Below are 22,496 nucleotides of genomic sequence, written 5' to 3' on the forward strand. Positions count from 1 at the left end.
GAAGGCAGGAAAAGAAAAAGGGAAAAGGGAAAGGAATTGGAGGAGGGAAAGGAAATAGGGAAAGGGAAATAAGAGAAAGAAGAGGAGAATGAAAAGACGAGAGAGAAAACAGGAGAGTGGAGGAAAAAAAGAGAATAAAAAAGGGGGAAGAGGCAAAAACAAGAAGAGAGAAAGCAAAAATAGAAGAAAAGTGAAATATAAGTGGGGGGAAAGAGAGAAAGAGAGGGAAAATAAGGGGGAAGAGGAGGAGGAGGAAGAAAAAGGAGAAATCACGAAAGCAGAGGGGGCAGGAAAAGGATCCCGAGCGCTCCCGGGCGGCTCCGCGGAGCCGCCGCTGCCCGGCCGGGGGTCCCTGCTCCGGGCCCGGGCCCTGGGCGGGCCGGGGCTCCGAGCCCCGATGTGAGCCCCGATTCACGGCCCCGATTGACGCCCCGATGTGAGCCCCGATTCACGGCCCCGATTCACGGCCCGACAATGGCAGCTCTGAGAGCGCCGGGGGAGCGGCCCCAGAGCCCCCGCTGCCCGCCCGGCACGGCCGGGATGCAGCGCCGAGCGCGCTCCGAAATTAGCTTCACCATAAATCTTTTAGGCTCTTAAATAAATAAGTAAATAACACTGCTCCCTTTTGCCCTCTTTTCTTTTTTTTTTTTTTTCTTTTTTGCTTTTTTTTTTTTTAGCATGTAACTCTTCATCAGCCTCAAGCCCTTGGACAGCAGTAACAGGAGATCCGTTGAGTCTGAATTTTAAGGGTTTTGGTTGGGTTTTTTTTTTTTCCCCTTTTCCCTCTCAGCAGCAACTTGCTACTTTCAAGCTTTGCACAGGGCTTTGGGTTGGTTTGCTTCTCTGCTTTCAAATGACATGATGATTTTAATCAAAACGGACTGGTTTCTGGAGAAGGCCAGAGCAAACTGGGACAGGGAGGCAGCTCGGCTGGGCAGTTTACAGCAGTTCAGAAGAAGGTTTTGTAAACAAACACGGCTCAGAGGTAGAAAAGCAAATACAGTGGGTGAAATTTGGCCTCCTCCAAAGGCAATGGCACAGCTCAATGGGGCCAGTATTTTCACATCCACACACAACTTTTCCTCCAGCAAACACAAAACCAACAGAGACAGGTAATGGAGAAAAAACAGCTCCAAAACTGCATCATCATCATCATTATTATTATTGTTGCTGTTGTTGAAACAACTTTATGCTCTCTGGCAACTAAAACACAAGTAATGACTGAGTACAGGGAGCAAACACGCAGACAGGTTTTCTGGCTAACAGATTCTTCTGCCACTGCACTCTGCCCCAAGCACAGTGGTCCCCAAGGTGCCCCAGGAGGGTCACAGCCCCTCTTGGTGCTGACCAGGGCTCCTGAACAGCAAAACATCAGAGAAACCACAGACACAAAGGTTTAACTTTCTGCTATCCAGATATTTCACATGTAAAGCCTGGGGAAAGAGTGGAAAATAAAGAACTAGACAAGGCTGCAGGATTGAGCCATTTGAGGAAATAAGACAGACAATTTCCCCTAGAAACAGCTTCCACAGGCTGTGATTCCAGCGAGGAGCCCAGGCTGGGCTGAGTGTGGCTCTTTCCCAGCACACAGGCAGAGCTCAGGGACTCTGCACCTGCAGCTCTGTCACACCACACACAGGCACACCTGAGTGACAGGAAGAGAAGCTGTTCCCAGGAGGAAGAGATGCACACTTATTAAAAGGCAAAAATTGCAGTCCCTCTGCTTGGCTTGAATCTGTCTCATTTATTTTCCACCCCACCTAACTGCTCAAACACAGCACCCACCTGATGCTGCTGGGGAAGGGGCCAAACCCTGAACCCCAAAGCTCACCCTGTGAACAACCTCACCAAGGTGAGAAAGGGCTCCCAAAGCAAACCCAGGCTTGAATGTGGACCAGGATGAAGAGATAAATGAGTCAAGAACAACCAAAGCTGTGGGCCAGATGCTGCCAGGGCTTCCAGGGCCACCCCACAGCTCAAGTCTCTGCTAAGGGCTGAGCAAGGTGAGCTCTGAGCTGAGGTCTGAGCTCCACTGGCAGATGCTTTTGGGACTTTCTCAAAGCCAGGGAAGATCCCTCCTGACAGAGAGAGCTGCTGTGTGACAGCTTTTGACATTGGAGCCATAGCCCATCTACCTTTGTCCCTTCCTTCCTCCAGAAAAGGGAGCATCAGATTAAAAAAAAATAATAAAATCAAAGGGAAAACATTAATAAATAATAATCAAGATCATCTGCAGTTTTAATGATAAGCTATTTAATGAATTATAAAGTACCTATAACTCAAAGTATGAGACTGTACATTGTCAAAACTGGCATTAAAGTGTATGGAGATAATTAGGCAATAATGACCTCCACAGAGGGCTTTTCCTGGGAATTAATGACCAGTCGGGAGGAGCTGATGGCTCAAGGCACAAGCAAGGGCCATTAACCCCAGCTGGTCATTAATACTCAGGAAATGCCCAGCTCTGAGGCTGTTATTGTGACTATATGACAAAATAAAGGGGGAGCTATTATGAATATCTGAATTTGTGGGCTGATGGGAAAGGTGAGGCTTGCAGGTACTCAGGTCCATCCCTCAGCCCTGGTACTCCTGCAATGGGAATACTGGGAGAGCACAAATATTGGACCCCTGACACCAGGTCTGGGGGCTCTGCCAGCACAAACAGAGCCTGTGAGGCATCTTTGCCACCAGAAAGAGTAAAAAAACCCCACAAACTAGAGGTATTGTTTCAACTCAGTTTTTAAATATTAAATCCTTGTGCTATTAGCAGCTCCAGAGCTCCAGGTCTCAGGCTCATTTAAGTGGCATGTAGTGTAACACAAGACACACTTTTGGGATCATCACAGCCAAACTCAGCTCCTGGAACAGCTCTGGGCACTAATGGGAGCAGAACCCCAGAGGCAGAACAGCCTCATTTCATCCCAAACCCACAGGCACCTCTTCCCAAACTCCCCATGACTTGAGGGGGAATTGGAGGAAGAGGAGGAGTGTCACCTTCTGTTGGGGCAAAACAAAAGCTGATGCACAGCAGATCCCCTGTGCAGGACTCACATCTTTCCTGTCACACAGGCACTGCAGCAACGGGCTGGAGCATCAACACCGAGCCAAACACCAAATCTCTCCTGTGCCCAGGAGGGCAGGGAAGAATTTGGGGAGACAGACCCCTGGGAGAGATGCCCTGACCGCCCCTCCCCACTGTAAACACAGAGGAATTAGCTTGAGCTGCTTTGTAATGAAGCCCAGCTGCCCACTGCCCCAGCCCTGGGTGTGCTGATGTCCCTGTCCCCTCCCTGACACCAAGGGATGGGGTTTGTACCTCTGAAAGCTCAGAATCAACATCTCCATTTCCCCCAGCTGGAGAGGGAGGGGAGGAGGAGTCCACCCCACTGCAATTATCCAGCCTTGTCCTAAATAAACCCACAGGGGAGAGAAGGGACTTGATTTCTCACTACAGCCCCTCTGGTCATTTATTTACCCCAGTGCCACATTCCTGCTCTGAACACGCATCAATGTGCCCGGGGGTGACAACCCTGGAGCATTTTGCCCTGAAGGATCACAGCAGATGCAAATTTTCACCTCCACAAACAAATCCATGATGGTTGTAAATATTGCCAAATGATTCTCTGCAGCGATCAGCACTAATCACACAGTTTGTGAGAACACAGCAGTGATGCTTGTTGGCAAAATAAAAGATCTCTGAGTTTCTTACAGTCTGGAAAGGAACCCAGAGCAGCCACAGCATTTCTCCTCAACGGTTTACAATCGATCAGAAGGAGAAGAAAAAAAAAAAAAATTAAGTATCCCACTGGCAATGTGGAGTTCCCAACAATTGTACATTAAAACCCACTATTGCTCAGTATAGGAAAATCACTACATCAGGAAAATTAGTGCTTGTTAGTACATGTAATATTCAGAATCACGAGGAGAATAAAAGCAGTAATGCAGAAACTGTTATCAGCAGAGGGAAAATTATTCAAGTATGCATTTGAGTAATTCTGCATTTTAATTTAACCCTTTGAAACATTAATCAAACCATGGCTAATTATAGGAATTAAGGAATTAAACGATGGAATCTTCTAAAAGATATTATTTAAAAGGCAGTTTATACAATTACTTGTATAGATGTTTGCTTTAAAGAGGGAAACATTTCTACTGTAATGAAAAGGGTCTTAGAAAATTAAATTAACAAGAGGGGACCAGGCTGATATGAAACTAAATTAGCATCAAATGCAAATTACAGGGTACTTAATGGTAGAAACAGGTGCAGAGCAGGTCCCTAAATGAGATAAATGAATAAAACATCCCTCTGCACAAATGTGGAAGCTGACACAAAGTCAATGATATGAATAATTCAGCAGCCTCAACACTGCTGTTGAGGTCAGCTTTCCTTGACCTTTGAAACAGGAAGTAAAATTCTGCCCAAATTTGAGTGACTGGAAATGCAGCAGTTATTTGTTGGGGGGGGGAGAATAAAATTAAATTAAAAAGAAAACAAACAGAAAATCCAGATTTAAAAAATTAAAAAAAAAAGAAAACCAACAAAATGAAACCCACCAAAAATACAAATCCATAGTATGCATGTGAAAATGCATCTAACATAAATGAGAGATTTTACATCATAGTGTGATCAAAATATGTTCATAACTAAATGGTTTCATCTTTCAAAATATAATTTAGTTGTGCTAAAGGGGATATTAATAGACTCAAAGTCATTGTATCCCAGGCATTAAAGAAATCAAATAATTTATAAGTAGCTGCTCAAAGCTCAGTGATCAGTCATGTTCTTGGCAATAAACTTTTTTGTAATGAACAGAAAGATTTCTTTTCTTGACTTTTTCCCTAAGCTACCAATTTAGTCACTATTGAATTGCAAACAGTGAGAAGTCACAATTTAAACTATAAACCAACCTAACAAAAATGTGTAGAGAAACACAATGTGCAGGAGTGTGAAAGAACCTTGAAAGTAGAAAATATGCATGTAAATGTATTTAATATTGATATCTTAAAATGTAAATAAACCCTAGAAACAAATCCTTATATCCCAAAGAATGAACACTTCTCTTTAAAAGAGACAGAAATATGAAGCAGTTGCCTTAAAGCCAGTGGAATCTCCAAATTTGCATCTTTATAACTAAACTGTGTATTTCCCTATGACAAAATACTCAGATAAAAGCACAGTTCATGTAATTTCTGACTGCATATATGGCTCTAATTTTAAATTTAATTTAGCATTGAAACAGATTAATAATATATGACAAATAAGTCATTTTTCCAAACTGGAAAAAAGGAAGAACATCACCCCTGCAGCTTGTCTTCTAGGGCAACAAAAGATGTTAAGATAACATAAGTTATCTCTGCTCTTCCCCTTGTTGCATTAATCTCTCTTTACCTGCTCACCTGCCATCTGCAGAACTCGTCTCTATTATAATTATTTGGATTGATTTCTATTAATTAATTCTGTCTCCTCTGTTTCAGGCAGGAGCAGTCAGGGATGGGACTGCAAGCACACACCTCTGCCTCCAGAAATTTTGGTGAGGAGTTCAGGCCAGCCCTGGCAGCAGCCACCCTGTTGATGCATATTAATGAGATAAACAAAATAAAACCCCAGCCCTGACATGTCCTAATCCCTCGTGGCCAAGGCAGCAGGGGCAGTTTTGGGCTCTGCTCAGCACAGGGGTTTCTGTGCAAAGTGGCTCCCTCCAAACGCCAGCTCTGAGAACCCAGCTGGTTCTCATTTCCAAACAACCAGCTCCTCTATCCCCAAGTGCTAAAGAAAATAATCCCAGCAATCCATGACTACAGGCTTTCACAGGGACAGCAGTGAGAATTTGATTGTAGAGATAATTAAAGTCATTCCTGAAACTTGCAAGGAAGAGAAGCTGGGGGGAGAGGAGGGGGCCAGCAGGGACAACGATGCTCATGTTTAGATTGTGTTCAAATTGAGCTAAGCTTGGAGAAGTGGGGACACACACACTCTACTTTTGGGGAATTTGTTTTCCTGAAAATTCTCTCTTCACGCTAACAGTTACAATTTGCAAAGAAAATATAATAGACTGTGGCAAGTAGGAAGATGAGGATGAGGTTTGGAGCTTGGCTGTTCCTAATTTGGCAAGAGTATCCAGAGGGAAATGCGTTCACATTCTGGTAAACTTGAATAAAATTATGTACAGCCACTTCGATTAGAAGGGTTTAAAGGGAAATGATACCATAAAAGCAATAAACTCCACTGCTATCTGCTTCAAACACTGAAAACATCTTTTTAAAATTAATGTTTCCTGCAGCCCTGCCATGAGTTAGGTCTGAAATAATTTTAATATTAACAACACTCAGGAGCAGGTCAATCTAGAGCCAATCACATGACTACATTAGTCTTCCACATCTTTCCAAATGTCCTCTGCATCTTTCCAAAACAGTGGAGTAATTTACACCACTCCAGCTGGTGTAAATCAGCAGGGTGTCCCTGGCATCAGGAGAGATGGGAAGCACTGGCCTCACTGAAAAATAATCACAATGATGATGATTAAAAGGAAAAAAAACAAAAAAATAAAAAAAATCCACCACAACAAAACCCAAACAACAAAAATAAAAGCTTGCTCCCAGCAAAGCTAAATTGTACAACCCCGTGTCACACGTCTGCTCTGACCCTCATCATCCTGAAACGGGTGTGAAATTCAGAGATGGAGAGAAAGAGTTTAAAGCGCTTGTAATCTCCCCGTCTGCACTATCTGCCTTGAGCAGGAAGGAGGGATCTGCTCAATGAGAGCTATTCAGGGCCTCTCAATTAACCTGATTAGTTCAGCACGCTGCTCTCATGAATGACACCTTATCTTGGAAATAAGGGGAAAAAACTTCCTTCCTTCTGGAGATGCAGGCGGCCCCTAAAGCCAGCGCCCACGGGCTGCTCCCCATCACCCCGGGGAGCTGCTCTGGGGTGGCAGGGCCAGGCAGCCCAGGTGGCCCAGGCAGGGAGGGGGGTGCCCTCTTTGAGGCCCATCCAGGCACATGATGGGATTTGGTGGCTGGGGACCCTCGCGGGGGCGGCCGCAGGTACCGCGACCCCCGGGGACGCTGCGGAGTGCCAGAGTCTGGAACTCGTTTCATAGGTGACAGATTAATGAGCAATAACTGGGTTACCATGGCAAAAAGCATTCCCAAAATTCTCTTTTGTTTCCCTGAGAATAGTCTCCCTATTTTTTATTTCCCCCTCCATATCATGCCACTCTGCAATAACACAAATATGAACTAACAGCATGTTATTCTTTCAAGGGCCGATGTCAACAAGGCTGATTGTTACACACAAACTCCAAGGATTAATCAGGGAAAATAGGAATCTCAATGACAATTATAATGCTGAAAACTCACATTTATGAATGGCCAGCCAACTCTGAAGACATTTATTAGGGAAATTCCGATGACTTCAAAAGTATTAATGTACTAATGAAACATTAGGGCATGATGTATTAATGCTCTTGTAATTTCTGACAAATTGAGTTACCATTGTCACAGCAGGGCAATCCTTCAGGAAAAAAAAAAGAAGGAAAGTTCCTGTCTCCTGCCACGTGGTACACAACAGATGACAATTTACGTACCCATAATGGGGTTCAGAGAGAAGTTTTCCTCCTACACCACAGCACAGTTTATTCCATTTTTCAGAATGCCAGAGCTATTATGGAGCTCACTGTGCTTTAAAAAAAAAAAAAAAGCAAAGCCTAGGGATTGTCTTGCCTAAACAGCTCCATAGGGAAGAGACTTTCCTATTGTGCATCCCTCACTCAGCAGCCTCAGAGTCCAACAAGGCCCAGTAACACCAAGCCATGGTACCAACAGAAAAAAAGCTTTACAGAGCTGCTTTTAACACACAAACCCCACCATGAGAAACAAATTCTGCCCCAGACCACAGAAAACTCCAGGGCACTCATTTGTAATGCAGCTGAATTTTCTCATTTTTCTTTAAAAAAGGGGTAAATCCTGATCCAAGCTGCAGGTTTTTTTCTGCTCCTGCCTGTAAAAACCCCAGAAAGATATTCCAGGGTGTAGAGTCCCCTCTACAGCCAAATCCCAGCTCGTGCAGGACTGTGCCAGAGATGTGGAAGCACCTGGAGCAGCTGGGAGGAGAAGAGACCATCAGATCTTAATAGCTCTGAGTGTGGCTAATTTTATTCTTCTTTCAGAGCAAAGAACTTTATAATGAATACAGAATACATCTCTCCTTGTGTCATCTTTCTACAAAATTTGAACTAGGTAAAGTGGTTTTTAACATCCACTTATCAAAGTGACTTAACATCTGGGAAGTCAGCCAATGGTTATGTAGTGATGCAGATGCCAAAAAATCCAACTGAAGGATTATATTGAGGGAGTTTACAGAGGAGACCTGACTCAACTGGCTGGAAGTTGATGGTTATCCTGGTCAGGAGAGCCTGAGAGTCTCCCTGCAGAACCATGCATAAAAATTAAGGAAAAGAATTGTGGTTTAAATAGTTTATTTTTAACCCATTATTGACACTGCCTATATCCTGCACCAGTAACTTTTTCCAAAGGCAGATTTTTGAGTCTACAGATGAATAGTTTGTCAAAATCCAAAAGGAGATGAACAGAAAATTTTATGTCTCTGACAGTCATTGAGACAGCACTAAGAGGAAGATCATTTTTTGATTGTTAGACACTCACATTGGAATATTAAGTCTTTCTAACAGTTACATAAAATTAATCAGTTCCAGGGTCACAATCCTGCCACTTGAGGAGGTCTTCCTTTTTTTTAATTAATTTTTGAAAAACATGGCCTAAACAATCACCTAATTGAATTATGTGTTTAGCTGAATGCTTGCAACTCTGATCAGAAAGTCAAGGTGAGAGGAGCACTAGGAAAATCCAAGAATCAAGCAAGCCTAAATAACCCTGGCATTGTAGCATCACCTTTTTTTTTTTTTTTTTTGGTAGCACTATTTTTCATCTCTTTTTAGCCCAGCATGGCACTGGAAGAATTAAAGAAAACAATAAAAGAACAACTGAGTGTACAGGGTAGGATTTACTGGCATTTACTTTTAATTCTATAGTCCTTTGCTCTGTGGCTTATCAGCCCTATGTCAGCCCTTTTTCCTCCTTTATATTTCATGAGGGGACCCACATGCTGGTACTGAGAGACAGAGCCCAAGTGTCTGTAAGCTTTTTGTCAGGTAAAAAGAGAAGAAAAAGGAAAGGAACAAGAGGAAAAGCAAAGCTAAGAGGCATCTATTAGATGTCACTAGGCTTTTGTATTCATGTCAATGATTCAGGATTAGAGTATTTGAAATAATCTTATTGAGAGAACTCAAAAGCCCCACAGAGGGAAAGGCTGCTCGGTAGCATATGGCAGAGCAGCAGACAATATCTTATTAAGGATGTGTTAGCTAACACCATCACTTTTTATATTGCATTACTGAACTCTGGTGCCTCAGCCCGTTAGCGAGATGCCGTAGTTGTGGAATGCCAGATTGGACGTGTTGTTACAAACCCAAAAAGATTTGGCTGGGCCTCCTGGCATGGCAGGAGGGGGGGAAAGGGGGTGGCAGTGAGATGCTGCTCCCTCAGCCCTCCCTGGAGCACTGGGAAAGGGAAATGATGTCCCCAAAGGAAGAGGACAGCACCCAGTGCCCTCCCACCCTCCCCACCTCAGGTCTCTGGGAAAAACACAGAAGCAGCTGCTCCAGCCCCAACAAAAAATCCCAAACTATTGCCAGACTCTGCTTCTTGTCAGATGAAGGGAATTTAATTTTATTATAGTGAATGCTGTTAGTAGAAAAATCTTTCTTTGCTCTTGGACAAAAGCTTGTAATTGGAGAAATAGCTCTTTTTAAAGTTATCTTCATCTGCCTACACCTTTAGAGGCAGCAAGAAACCAAAGACAAAACAGCACTGTTCATAGCATTTCAATGATTGCTCTGAAAGGCTCTATATCTGGGTCACCTCACTACAGTCCAGTTTATAATTTCAGTGATTTGATATAAAGCCTTTTAATAACTAATTTCATATCATTCACATATTAACAGCAACAGAAAATTCATATTCACATTTCTTATTTCCAGACACCGGATTTTAAAAAGGGGGTAGAAAATTATTCGTTCCACTTTAAAAAGGGAAAAACCTCTAAAATACTGTCCTTAGCAAAAAAGTAAACACCCAGATGATACAGTAATATATTCTGATCACAAACTACCTATGCAAAGTTGCTAATGTGACACACTGGGAACTTTGTATGGGTTTTCTGTACTTTTCCAGTACTGTTACAGAAAAAATATCACCATGTTACAGGAAAAGAGGAAAATTCATACCAACATTTCCCACTGCTACTGCAGAGACTTTCTGCCTTCCAAGGACAGTGTTAAACCATTTCTAGAAACTCAGTCATGATTTGCACACTAACCTACAAATGTTTCTTACTCTCTTTTAACTTTATTAGTTAGATGCTGTATTAAAATTAAATACTTCCAGCAGGCAGAAGTGCCTGTGAATTTAACATAGTTATTTTAATAAGTGTGGCCAATTACTTATAAGAATACATTCTGGTGGCTGGAACATGCAAACATTTATGAAAACTCACATGAAGAAAACTACTCACACCTCAGCTCCTGTAGAATAAAGCTTGGCTTGTGTTTTTATCCAGTAAACACTGGGATAGAGCTGAGATACATTTTTCATGTTCAGAAGAATTTTAGCTAATCTGCATTAAAACTGAGGATGATCTTTGCAAATACATTTCCCCATTGCTCTTATTCATGTATGCATTCCCACTGCGACAGCAAATATGGAAATAAATCAGGTGTTAAGATGGAAGAGGAAATTTATCCACTCCAGAAACTATGTGTGTATATATATGCATATGAGAAAAAGACAGGGGGCTTTTTGCAGCCCCAAAAAAATCCCTACTCTTGAGAGAGAAGAGCTGGCACTGAGCTGCATGGAGCCAGGGAGCCCACTGTGCCCAGCACACCCTCCCTGCTGCAGGACATGCTTTGAAGAAGGAGCTCATATTCAGAAATCGATAGGTATGAAGAACACATTTGAAGTTTTGTGACAAAAAACAAAGGGATGGATCACCCTGCCAGGCCCTGGGCTCCTACTGGGGCCAGAGAACTCAGAGCTTTCCTGGTGCTGCAGGAGGTCACTGCACCAAATTTTTAAAGCAGCTCCAATCTCAAATACCCAAATCCTGCCACTGGAATGGAGCAGCAGAGGTCTCAGATTCCTTTGCACAAGAAAATCCACAGGGTCTTCAGGATGGACTTTGAGGACTAAAAGAAACAGATTCAGTCTCCTAAAATTGTTAACCCTTGCTGAGCAGATTTTTCAGGAAGAGCCCAAGGGAATCACTGGCATGACAGGCTGACCTTGGGGCCCTGGGCCAGCAGGTCCAGCACATCCCATGTGTCACAAGTCACAGCTGGCCATGCTCATGGGCTGTGGGTGAGCACTAGAAGTCAAATGCCAAAAGTAGCAATCTTGTCTTCAGCTCCCCTCATCCCCAGGACATTCAACACAACCTTTTTAGTCTCCCTAGAAAAATCTCAGTTTTTACTCTGCCTTAGGAGAACCATTTCTCTTCAGGAATGGGATCATCTCCCTACTCAGAAATTACAGAACATTCAGCACAGTGAGCCTGCTTTGCAAATAGAAGCCTCTGCTACATCACCAGTGATATTAAATAGTAATAATCAAGCATAAGATCACAGTTAACTAAAGCCCCAAACACTAGCTGTGGATTCAAAAGGCATCACTGAGACAAGCAAGTAACTATTAGAGTAGCGTGAAATGCTTACAGTGAAACCCAAAACCACATAAGACTTGCCTGGTTTGGGATTTAATAACAAACTGAAAACTCAGAACAGGTTTGCTAAGAAACATACAACCCTTCTGAGTGAAGCTCAGACCAAATTAAGGTTTTGCATAATACTTCTGAGATCATACAAAAATTCTTATACTTGGAGGCAGAGAGAAGAGTAATCAAACAAACAATAAGCAGAAGCTGGTTTGACCCTGACGAAGTTAATTCAGCCCCAAGAGCAAAATAAAGGAATTTATAAGCAGAAGTGATATGTGCCAAGCCCAACAGGCTGAAACCGAGAGATTTTTGCAAGAATCCTTGCAAAGCTACCCCCAGCTGTAGTGATTTCATCACCAGAAAGAAGACTGACACCACATGCATGAGGAGCACTCGTAGAGGGGCAAGCATGCAAGCCTGAATCTCAGTGTGAGAAGTGTCTACTGATCAGAGTCTCCCATTTATCTCACAACAGCTCAAAATGCCTTTGGTTGCCTAAGTCATGTGGGAAATGTTCTGGGTAATGCTTCTCAGCTGCATCAATCACAACCAAATCCTGGAGGACGTGTGTTTGGATCCCTCCCCTCCCAGGGATGTGTGGGTTCACAGGCTCCCGGAGCTCGCACGAAGCGCTCGAGGCCAACTCCTGTCTCTGAACACCCTGCTCAGGGGCCCAGGGGGTTTAGGCAGCACAGCCTGGAGAGACAGCCTGGGAGATATCTCTGTGCAGTGCTGGGGGAGCTCTGTCACCCAGCTTCTGCTCCTCTGACTCCCCCCTGATGGAGCAGTAATTCCCATCTAGCTCTGGAAAGATGCACAGCAATGGGGGGGGGGGGAAGGAGAGGCTTTCCAGCACAAAATTCCAGATAACAGCCAAGTATTCACACCCAGAGGTATTTTGAACCTAGGAGGTCTATCAGATGTTCCATGCCTGCCCTCCTGCTCCTTCTGTGTGGAAAACCCAGCAGTGATGGGACCCCCAGGCTCCCACAGCCCCATCCCTGGTGCAAGCAACACCAGGGATGTGTTGGACAGCTTTCCCTGACTCCACACAGCCAGGGTCTGCGACTGACATGGTCAGGGGCACAAGGATATGACCAGGACTGGCACTCCTGCCACGGGGCCAGTGGCAGAGCACCTGGCATCTCCTGCCACTTTGCTGTGACACCAGTGCTGTGATGAGCTCACATCCCCAGCTGCAGCACTGACCCCATCCCCTGCAGCAAAGCATCCCTCAGCAGCTCCCTCTCAGCAAAAACCACCTTGTCCCCTTGCCAGAATCTCTTCTGGAGTGCAGGTTTTGCCTGCATCTCCTTCCCCCTCTCTCCAGACATGGAAAGCTACTGCAAAACACATTATTTGCCACATCTACCTATGCACTGTGTTTGTGGGAAGGATGCAGAGAGTGTGATACAGTCCTCCCAGTCACTTTTCCACCTGCCTGGTATTTAGGATGAAAAGATGATCAGGCCTGTAAAATACAATCCACTACCTGATGACTTGTAAAGCAGTAAAACAGAGGTAATGAGTTTTTCATGTCATTGCACAGTGAAATCCTACCCACAAACATAAAACTTTTCAGGCTACAGGCTGAAAGATTTCAAACCCATCTGTGGGTGAGTTGGCTGGGTGTGCTGGGACAGGTTACAGAGAGCCCAGATGAACATCCTGCACATGTTGGAAGCACAGAGGCCTTTCAGACATTGGTAGGAGGTCAGGCATTAAAATGTACTTTGGTGTCAGGCATGGGAAATATTACAACCTCCAATCCATGAGTCCCCACCCCTGCTCCATGGCCAAGGATCTGTGAAAGGCACAAACCTCCTCACTGCTCCCAAAATGCCACATGAAGTCCTTCAGTGTATTACCAGAGCAGGGCCAGAGGAAGCCCTGGCCATCCCCAGACCCCAAAGGTCACACAGTCCCTCCCAGGGCAGCTCCAGCACAAAGCCCCTTGACTTCTACCTCACCTAAAGATTATCAATCCAAAAGATAGACAGTGGCCAGATTCTCACTACAGGTCCTGCCTCTGCTGGTAAATATCAGCAAAGCCAATCCCAGGTCTCTGTCATCAGCCTGCTCAACTACTCTGGGAAGAAGGAAAATTTGGGATGAACAAGAAACTGCCTGTTTTCAGCCCTTTTTCCATGCAATGTCTCAAGCAGGATATATATGATATATATTTTCTGCTGCTATATTTGGGATTGCAGTAGCTTTTACTATTTTATCAGTCAGTAGGACTCCTATTGACTGGATGCAGCCATGAAAGGTAAAGAAGCCCCAGAAGGCACTGGTAACACCATTAAATATGGGTCCTGACAATGGTAAATTGGTTTAAAAGTTTGCAACACAGTGCCAAGAGAGGAGCCTTTTTCCTGAACCAAGGAATAACATAAAGCCCCACTTTCTCCCCTATGTGACTTTTGTCATTATCATCTTTTCTGATTCTTACAAAGCAAACCTAATTAGGAAGCTCTCTCATTAGTCTTCCAGAAAAATTAGCACAGCTTATGCTAATTACTCCTGTAAAATTTAATAAACTCGTTGAAATGGGAATAGTCTAATGAGGTTTTATTTATTGAACTAAGATAACTGTAAGGAAAAAGGTTAGGACACCAGGATATCCAGAGTGGTAATAAAACTACAATATATTCAATTTCTTCACAGGAATTTTATTCTGAACCTTTTAAATTCAAATATGAGTTACAATTTGAAAGTTAAATCAATCTAGAATTTAATTTAATAACAGGAAGTGCTCTGTGTTTTCTTTAAGTGTGATTACAATACAGCCCTGCCACTGCACTCGTAGGAGGAATTGTGCATTTGTATTGTGACAATAATATCCCTTTTAAAATGAGTTCCTGTTCATCAGATCTTCATCTCAACACATGTAACTGGATTAGGGATAAAATATACAGGCTATGCTAAGAAGATGATACAGACACACACAGGTTTCCAAGAAACTTCCTTGGGATGACTGCTCTGTAATCATAATAGATTTATTTTGTTCTCCAGAGAAAATTTAAAGCACTATTTTATATAAGTATAAATTTCTTTTGGTTCCTTTTACTGCTGTTTCTGCTGATAGTATAATAGAGCAAAGTACAAAACAATTTTATAAAGAATAAAATCATACCCAGTTTCAAACACAGCTACAGACTTTCATTCTTAAAAGCCACATTTTCATTAGAGAAATACACAATCCAATTTCCCATATATACATTCAGGGTTTGTAGAAGAATACAACACATGTAACTTTGAAGTTGCCAAAGAGCCTTTTCTCCAAGTTCACCAAACCACCACAAAGCCAGAGCCCTCTCTATCCCCTCCTCATCAAAGAGGATTAATCAATCCCAAATAGTATTCCAACTTGTCAGAAGAGGATAGCATTTCCATGTAAGTACATATGTCAAAAATCCCATGGACAGATTCTATGTTAAACTCTATGTTAGGTCAGAGTATGTGGATTCACAAGATTTGATGCAAGAGTTAGATTAAATCCATAGGCAAAGACTTGATCAGAGCATCAGGCATGTGGGAGTGCTTTAGCCCAAATGGTAAATGAATTCTCTAAGCTCAGTGCAAATAAAAATAACTAAATATGGCTTTGCATATCAATTGACATAATAGTTAAAAACTGTGTGCATGGAGAAGTGACAATGGAGCACAACCAAACACATGGCCTGACTTGTGCAGGCATTTTAATCCCAGGACTATTTTAAAGGACTCATTTTAAGGTGAAAAAGCTCTGTATAAATCACTTCATCCTTTCCAAACCAAAGGGGACAAGAAAAATGAATAGGATAAATGTCACAAGAAACATCACTAAAGCCACTAACTGTATAAAGCACATACTTGCTTGGCCTAAATTGTTTGAACTAGCCCCAGCCAAGAAAAGGTTTTAAGTACCCTACTGGGACAGATGCGAAGCGGCAACAATAGAAGCCACACTAATGCAATCCAGGTAACACAATCCTGTTTCAAAAACACAGGGAGGGCTAATTACAGTACTGCTGAGTCAAATTTCTTATGCCATTGCAACCCACAGGAACAGGTCAAAATCAAGTGTTATTCAAACCACAGTCATATCAACCTTCTGTATCAAAGTCACAATTTAAAACCAAGTGAGGGACCTAAAAGCTTAACCCATTCACAAGCCAAGTGTGATCCAGTGTGGGTGGCAAGGCAGGGTTTGCATTATCAGCTTAGAATTGTGTTTAGCTTGCATTTTGAGAAGAAACTTCAAAATTGGTAACTAATTCATGTAAAGACTGAGGAATGGATCACTGCTAGGAAGATAAAGCTGGTTTGGTTGGGTTTTTTTTCTGTACCTATTTTCCTCATTTTGCAGGAAGCAGGTAACAGACAGCATCTCTGGCTTTCAAAATTTAAAATGATTTACAACTGGCAGTTTTGCATACTAGATAGTTAAACAAAATATTTCTGTAAACCTGCCATTAGCATCTTAACATCTCACTTTCCAGTACAATGAAAAATTCATGTGAATTTTGTAGCTTTCATGTTGCTCAAAATGCCACTCTAACACCATGTTTATAGTGTTCAGCTCTGCAGCATGCTTATAAAACACAGCTCTGTACAGGTTTCACTGGGGGGCTTTCCCCCACACACACACTTCCTCTGGTGCTACCTGATGCTCAGAGAAGATGAAAATATGCCTAGTTAAAATAGATAGGGATATCTTCTGAGATTTAAACATTCTCAGGATTACTTATTACAGCTAATCAAAACATCTGCTATAAGCATCCAATAAAAGCACTTTCCTACCCAACCCATCCAAGAACAGGGATGAGCACAAGCACATCAACCCCCCCTCACCTTCTTGCATAAAATGGGTGCTCTGGCATGGAAGATAATACCAACTTCATAGAGCAAACATAACTCAGGCAGCAATGCAAGGAGAGGCACATGCTCTGTGCCCTCCCCCGTGTGTTTGGGTCCCCTTTGGGGTCCCTTTATTCACAGCTCAGTGCAGGCTGTTGCTGTCCCCAGCCCTGACAGACACTTTTGGTGCTTGCTTGCTATTTAATTCCTCCACTGCACAATACCCTGGCTATCCCACACAGCTTTGGACAACACATTTGGACAATTAAAATGTAAAAATGGCTCTTTGGCTACCATTTTGCATAATTGGCAAGCAACAGAAACTGCACATGGCTCAGAACAACAGGAAGAGATGTATTGTACTGCAATGATTTACTCAGTGATGTCAGATTAGCAATATGGATCTGTTTAAAAACACAATAATTAAGACAGGCAAAAATGAATTAATCAACTGACAATACAGTCAAAATAGTATTCCAACCAAAGAAAATAAGAGGAGGGAAAAAACCTTACATTGCAGATCTATTTTCTTAACTGTTTTTATGCATAAATAAAAGCCTTAAAATGTAGATGGATTGCATCCAACAGAACTACAGTAGCTAAGTGATAATGATTCAAACATTTTTCAAATAAAAGTTAAATATTTATAAGCACCCAACCACATTTCATAAATCACAAACTATTATTATTTTATTCCTGAAGCTTCCCTGGCATAGCATGTGAATTGAGTCACAGAAAGTCAGAAAGAAAAATCTCCTCTTTATGCACATGAATCAGTTACAAGAGCTGGAGCTCTCCACAGAGCAGGGCACTCCAGTATCCCTGTGTTATGCCACATATGGCCCTTCCAAAGCAATCACAACTGCAAATCACAACTAATTCTGTATCAAAAAAAACCCCAAAATTTCATCCACATATCCTCCTAATTCTTCCCCATTAGCAACACAGGGCAGGTGTTTCATTATAATGAGGAGAGGGAGGAAGAAAAAAAAAAAAAATAAAAAAGGAAGGAAACAATAGCAGTCCTTACCTGTCAATTATCACTGGATCTGATGGAGTCTCATTTCTGTTGCCACAGCTTTTCTTGTCACAACAGCGGCTACAGAGCAAAAGCGAAAGGATTTAGTGCGACCATTACACTGTAAAATCATCATTACCAACATGTTGGGCTCAAATTGCCAGCTCGAGTTACCCTGCCGGCCCTGCCTGCAAATCACTCAAATGCACTGGGTCACATATGGGTTAATTACCATGTTTAACTTCTTGCACAGCTGGTTAGCAACGGAAAATATAAAAAGAGAGGGGTTTTGCCCCTTTCACAAATAATAATTCAAGGATTGCCCAAAACAGGGAGAGCTGCCTGTTTGTCGCCTCTTTTCCGCGGGCTTTAACAGTTGTCCCGCAGACGCTGGCACACAAAATAAGGCAGATTTTTCCCTGCTGAGCCTGGTTTTTACATTTGCTTAACGCTTGTGTTACACATCCACAAGATATTCCTGCCTCCACACAATCCCCAGCTACTGGCAAATCTCCCCCCAAACTCCAAAAGCACAATTATTCTCCCTCTAAGAAACTCTGGTGTTAATGGGGGAGCTAAAATGCAAGCAGCAGCTCTTTATGCTCGAGCGCGCCTGTTTCCCCAAGTTTTCCGAGCATGTTAATGATCACTAATGCCACAGAGAGCTCTGCTCTGGTGGCTGGTGCCCTGCATCAGGTCAGATACAGAGCAGGCATGTGAAATATAAGCTTTGTCTCCTAAAGCACTGCTCCATGGCTGACCTCGAGGCTGGGATTCTTTTTGAGCTAAGGTGGTTCATTGTTTCCTAAGAGAAGTTAAAGTGCTGGGGTTTTTTTGATGATGTCTTGTCAAGGGTTGTTTTGTGTAAGGAGGCATAAATGTATTGTGGGTGAGTTTGTAGTGAGGTACATATTCCTGCTCCAGGTGGGAATCCCTCCTCGTGCCTCTAGAGGCTCTTTCCACCATCCATCTAAACCCACAAGACCAAATCACAGCCACACAGGTCAGAAAAGCCTTTAGGTTTCACCCACCCACTCACCCCAGGGAGGAAACCCCCATCTCACAAGGACAGATATTGTTTGTTGCTGTCGCCTTAAAAGAAAATTCCCCCACCTGAAATCAAGGCTTCAAAAAATTAAAAAAAAAAAATAAAAACAAATAAATCAAGAAGCTCCTGACTTTCCCAAGTCCTTCTTGGTCCCCAAGGAGCTGCTGGACAAGCCTGGGCAGCTGCAGGGACCCCAAGTGTCAGGCAGTGAGGACCACCCCAGCTGCTCTCCCTGGCCAGACCTGAGCACATCTCCCTGTGCAATAAACTTTCTGGTCAAGCTCAACCACACACACCCAAATCTTTGGAAACCACTAGGTTTGTTCCCAGTGGCATCCCAGGGATCTGCACCTCACTGTGTTTCAGCAGCTGTCAGGAGGGACCATTGCTCACTCTCCCTCTCAGATGAACTATTTTCCTTTCCCCAGAAGGTGGAAGAACATCAGGGCAGGAAGAGCCCTCAGAAGTGCCACGCTATATAAATAGCCTTGTTGGGAGTATGACAAAGGTTCTCTTGTGTTGCTGAACAATAGAGTGAATAATATACAGTTACCCACCAAGATTAGCAATAAAGCAACTAACCACACTAAAGATAACAAAAAAAGGGGCCTTTTACAAAAACAGCCTGTTTAAACATGGCTTTAAAAAAAAAATAATAATTTTGTTTTCAAAGAGAGGAAAATACATAATTCTTTTCACCGCAAAAAAGCTTCAAGGCAACTATTCAGGGCTGAAACTTTTCACAGTTAACACATGTGTGGTATCTTCATTTCGGTGGAAGTTACATTGTTTGGGATTGCCAAAAAAAACTGCTTAATTTTACAGCACAATACCACAATTGATCCACCAGAAAATGCCAGAGCCTTGGCACCCTGAAAGTATTAAAATTTAGGAAGGAATAAAATATGCTGTAGGTAAATAGTCATGGGGACATTCAGGGGCTTTTTTGCCTATAAAAGGACTTGTCATTGGAGTGCAGCTAGAATGTGTGGGGTGAGAAAATTTACCCACAAACAAGGCAATAAAAACTGCTAATCATTTTTAAATGATTAAAATGTAATTAGAAACAGAGTTGGCACAAGTTAAGACAATGCAGTTCTTGTGACTGAAGCGAATCAGGGCTAGTCCTGACATTCTCCCAGCAGACTGGAAGGACAGAAATTGCCACACTTACTCAGGCAAGCAAAGGTTCCCAGGCTCCCAGCACGAGATGGGCAAACAGCAGCATCCACACAGCACCAGGCTCAGAGCCTGGCACCTTCCTGGGGCATCAACCCAGAGGGAGAGGCAGGGACACCCCAGTCTCACCTCCTGCCACAAGTGGGATGGAGTCAGGCACTGAGCAGTGGGGACAGCCCAGCTTTGAGAGCAGGGGAAACACTTTCCTGCTCCTCAGGTAGCCCCTTAATCAGGATATTGTCCCAAAAGTGCACCCCAATAGTCCCAAGGGATAGTTGGAGACCTCACTTCATGACCACAATCTGAGGGTGATGTGGCACATCCCACCATGGGGTGGTTCTCTGGCATAAAAGGAGGCCCTGAATGTGCCCTCATGACATAGAGAATTATATTTTAAAATCTAGTGTGCCTTTTGTGTTTTATCCCCCCAACAGCAGAATTGGAGGTCTCTTCACTCCAGTCTTTCTACGCAGAGAATTAAAACATCACGAAGATCTTGAGTTTCAGACCTGGTTAAAAGTGCTTTTAATTCAATTTCCCTCAAAAGCTTTGGCTTTTAGTGCCTACTTAGCACTTGGAAATAAGTTCCTAAATATTCAGCACCCTTTCTCCTTTCCCTGAAAGAATTTTAAAATTCCCAGGAGCTTCTCCAAAGCACTCAGAAACCCTCCAGCTCCCAGCAAGGCTTTGTGCAGGAGCAGGGAATGCCAGCTCCTTGCAGCCAGGACAAGGATTTTTGTGTCATTGTGTCTCTGCTGTTCTTCCATGACACCTCTCCCCAGGTGAGGCTCACACACAATACCACATTGGCCTAGAGTAAAAGCCTACCAAAACTGATTTTTTTGGTGGGGTTTGCTTGTTTTTAAAACAAGCAGTGCTTGGTAGTAATGCAGCCTGCCAGCATTTCCAGCTCCTGCACTCCATCATCATCCTCAAGGCTCATCCCTACACTGCTCCTCCCCAGGCTACCACCACCCCTAACTTTTATTATCAGCTTTTTATGCCTTTCTCCTCACCCCAACCCTCTGCTGCTCTCCTGTCTTCTTGCTCCCCATCCTCCTCTTCCATGTTCCTGAGGATCTCTGCCCAGCCCTGGCACCCAAGCCCTCCCTGGCCGGAGCATCCCTGCAGGAACCCTGCTTTGTGCACCCAGGGACAATGAACAATGAGGAATTCGGGGCCTGTGGCACGTGGCCAGCACCAGGGAGACTTTGGCTGCCAGGCCTGACAGGGAGATTTTGCACAAGGTCCCAGCAGTGATGCCATGAGGACAAGCCCTGCCCCACACAGGCTCCTCACCCGCGGCCTGGAGGTGCACGACCCCCTTGCCAAAACTGCTGTAAGGTCTTATTTTACAGGGACAAAACCCATCTTTTACTCCAACCTCATTCTCAGAAATCGCTGAACCATTTTAGCTGAAACTTTCCAAAGAAAGTCAGCCCGAGGCTGACACCCTGCAAAGGATATTTCAGCCAGAACAGTTTAAGTTTGGCAAAGCTGTAAGCCACTGAAGGTTTCATAATGGAAATTGTTGAGGCAATATTAACTATAGATGTCCCTCCCCATGCTGCCTACAATACTAATAAATTCCACTGAGGTTGTGAATTCTCCCCAGCTATTAACATTTTCACCAACAGTGTAGATTTTTATATCTGACAAAACACAATGAAATCCTTTGAAATAAACAGCTACCTGAAGCAAACCTCAGCTTCGCTCTCCTACCACAGCCAGGACTCTCTAATACATTTGAATTCTTTGTCTCCTCCGTGCCGTAGCTGTAGTACACTATAAATACCCAGCTTTGTCACATAAATGCAAAGTTTTATTGTGCAGTTAGCCGTGATAGAAAGCACTGCTGAAAGTTGTTTAGAAATTAAATATCTAAAACAAGCTATTTTAAAATACAGAGCCCTCACTATTTCATGTCTGAAATGAAGAAATTTCATCTTAGGGAGAGCAAGCTGTCTTTCACACCATATGGCTAATGGTAGTGCATAGCAATTAGCTGGGCTGATTAATGGGGAACAGACTCTAATTTTATGCTTATAATTGAGGCTGCATTTGCACCCCTGGTGCAAATTCAGCACATCCCAACTTCCACTTACAACAGGCAAGAAATCAAGAGAAACAGAATGGTGTGGAGAGAGAAATTTTTCCCCTTCCAGACCCCTAAAGAGCATCAGATTTGCAATTTAAAAGCGTGTTAGCAGCACAATAGATGACAGATTTGTACAATAGGGTCAAGCGGCCTGGTAAACAAACAGCACCCTCTTACCCACGTATGGGCAGCAAAGGAAATGGGGAATATCTAATATGAGCTGTAAGAAATTTGAATATGTCTCCCCCACCCTGTCAGGAGCACAACATTTGCCTCCTACAGTCAGTTTGGGTTTTTTCTACCCCTCCACCTTATGGCCATGAAACACAAAGCAAGGACTAGCAGTAAGTAAATAGGAGAAGAGTAAAGCTTCTGAGCCAGTGAATTTTAAAAACAAAGAAAGTGCAAGGAGCTTTAATAAAGGGAGTGATGCACATCTTTGCACATTCCCAGAACAGAAATAATTTTGTCAAAGTATATTGAATGGCTGTAAATCTGTGATGTGGGCATTCAGTCT

General features: G+C 43.2%; 1 protein-coding gene across 8 annotated transcripts in view; it reads right to left on the reverse strand.

Moving 5' to 3' along the window:
* Positions 1 to 22,496, reverse strand: part of EBF1 (EBF transcription factor 1) — a 262,099-nt gene that overhangs the window by 225,733 nt on the left and 13,870 nt on the right. For all 8 annotated transcript variants that reach the window (XM_079319450.1, XM_079319449.1, XM_079319447.1 and 5 more), the window contains exon 6: positions 17,667 to 17,735. In XM_079319450.1, coding sequence (XP_079175576.1) covers positions 17,667 to 17,735 — 69 coding nt within the window. The remainder of the gene's footprint in view (positions 1 to 17,666; positions 17,736 to 22,496) is intronic.

This window comes from Erithacus rubecula, assembly GCF_903797595.1.
Source record: "Erithacus rubecula genome assembly, chromosome: 16".
Taxonomy (NCBI): Eukaryota; Metazoa; Chordata; class Aves; order Passeriformes; family Muscicapidae; genus Erithacus; species Erithacus rubecula.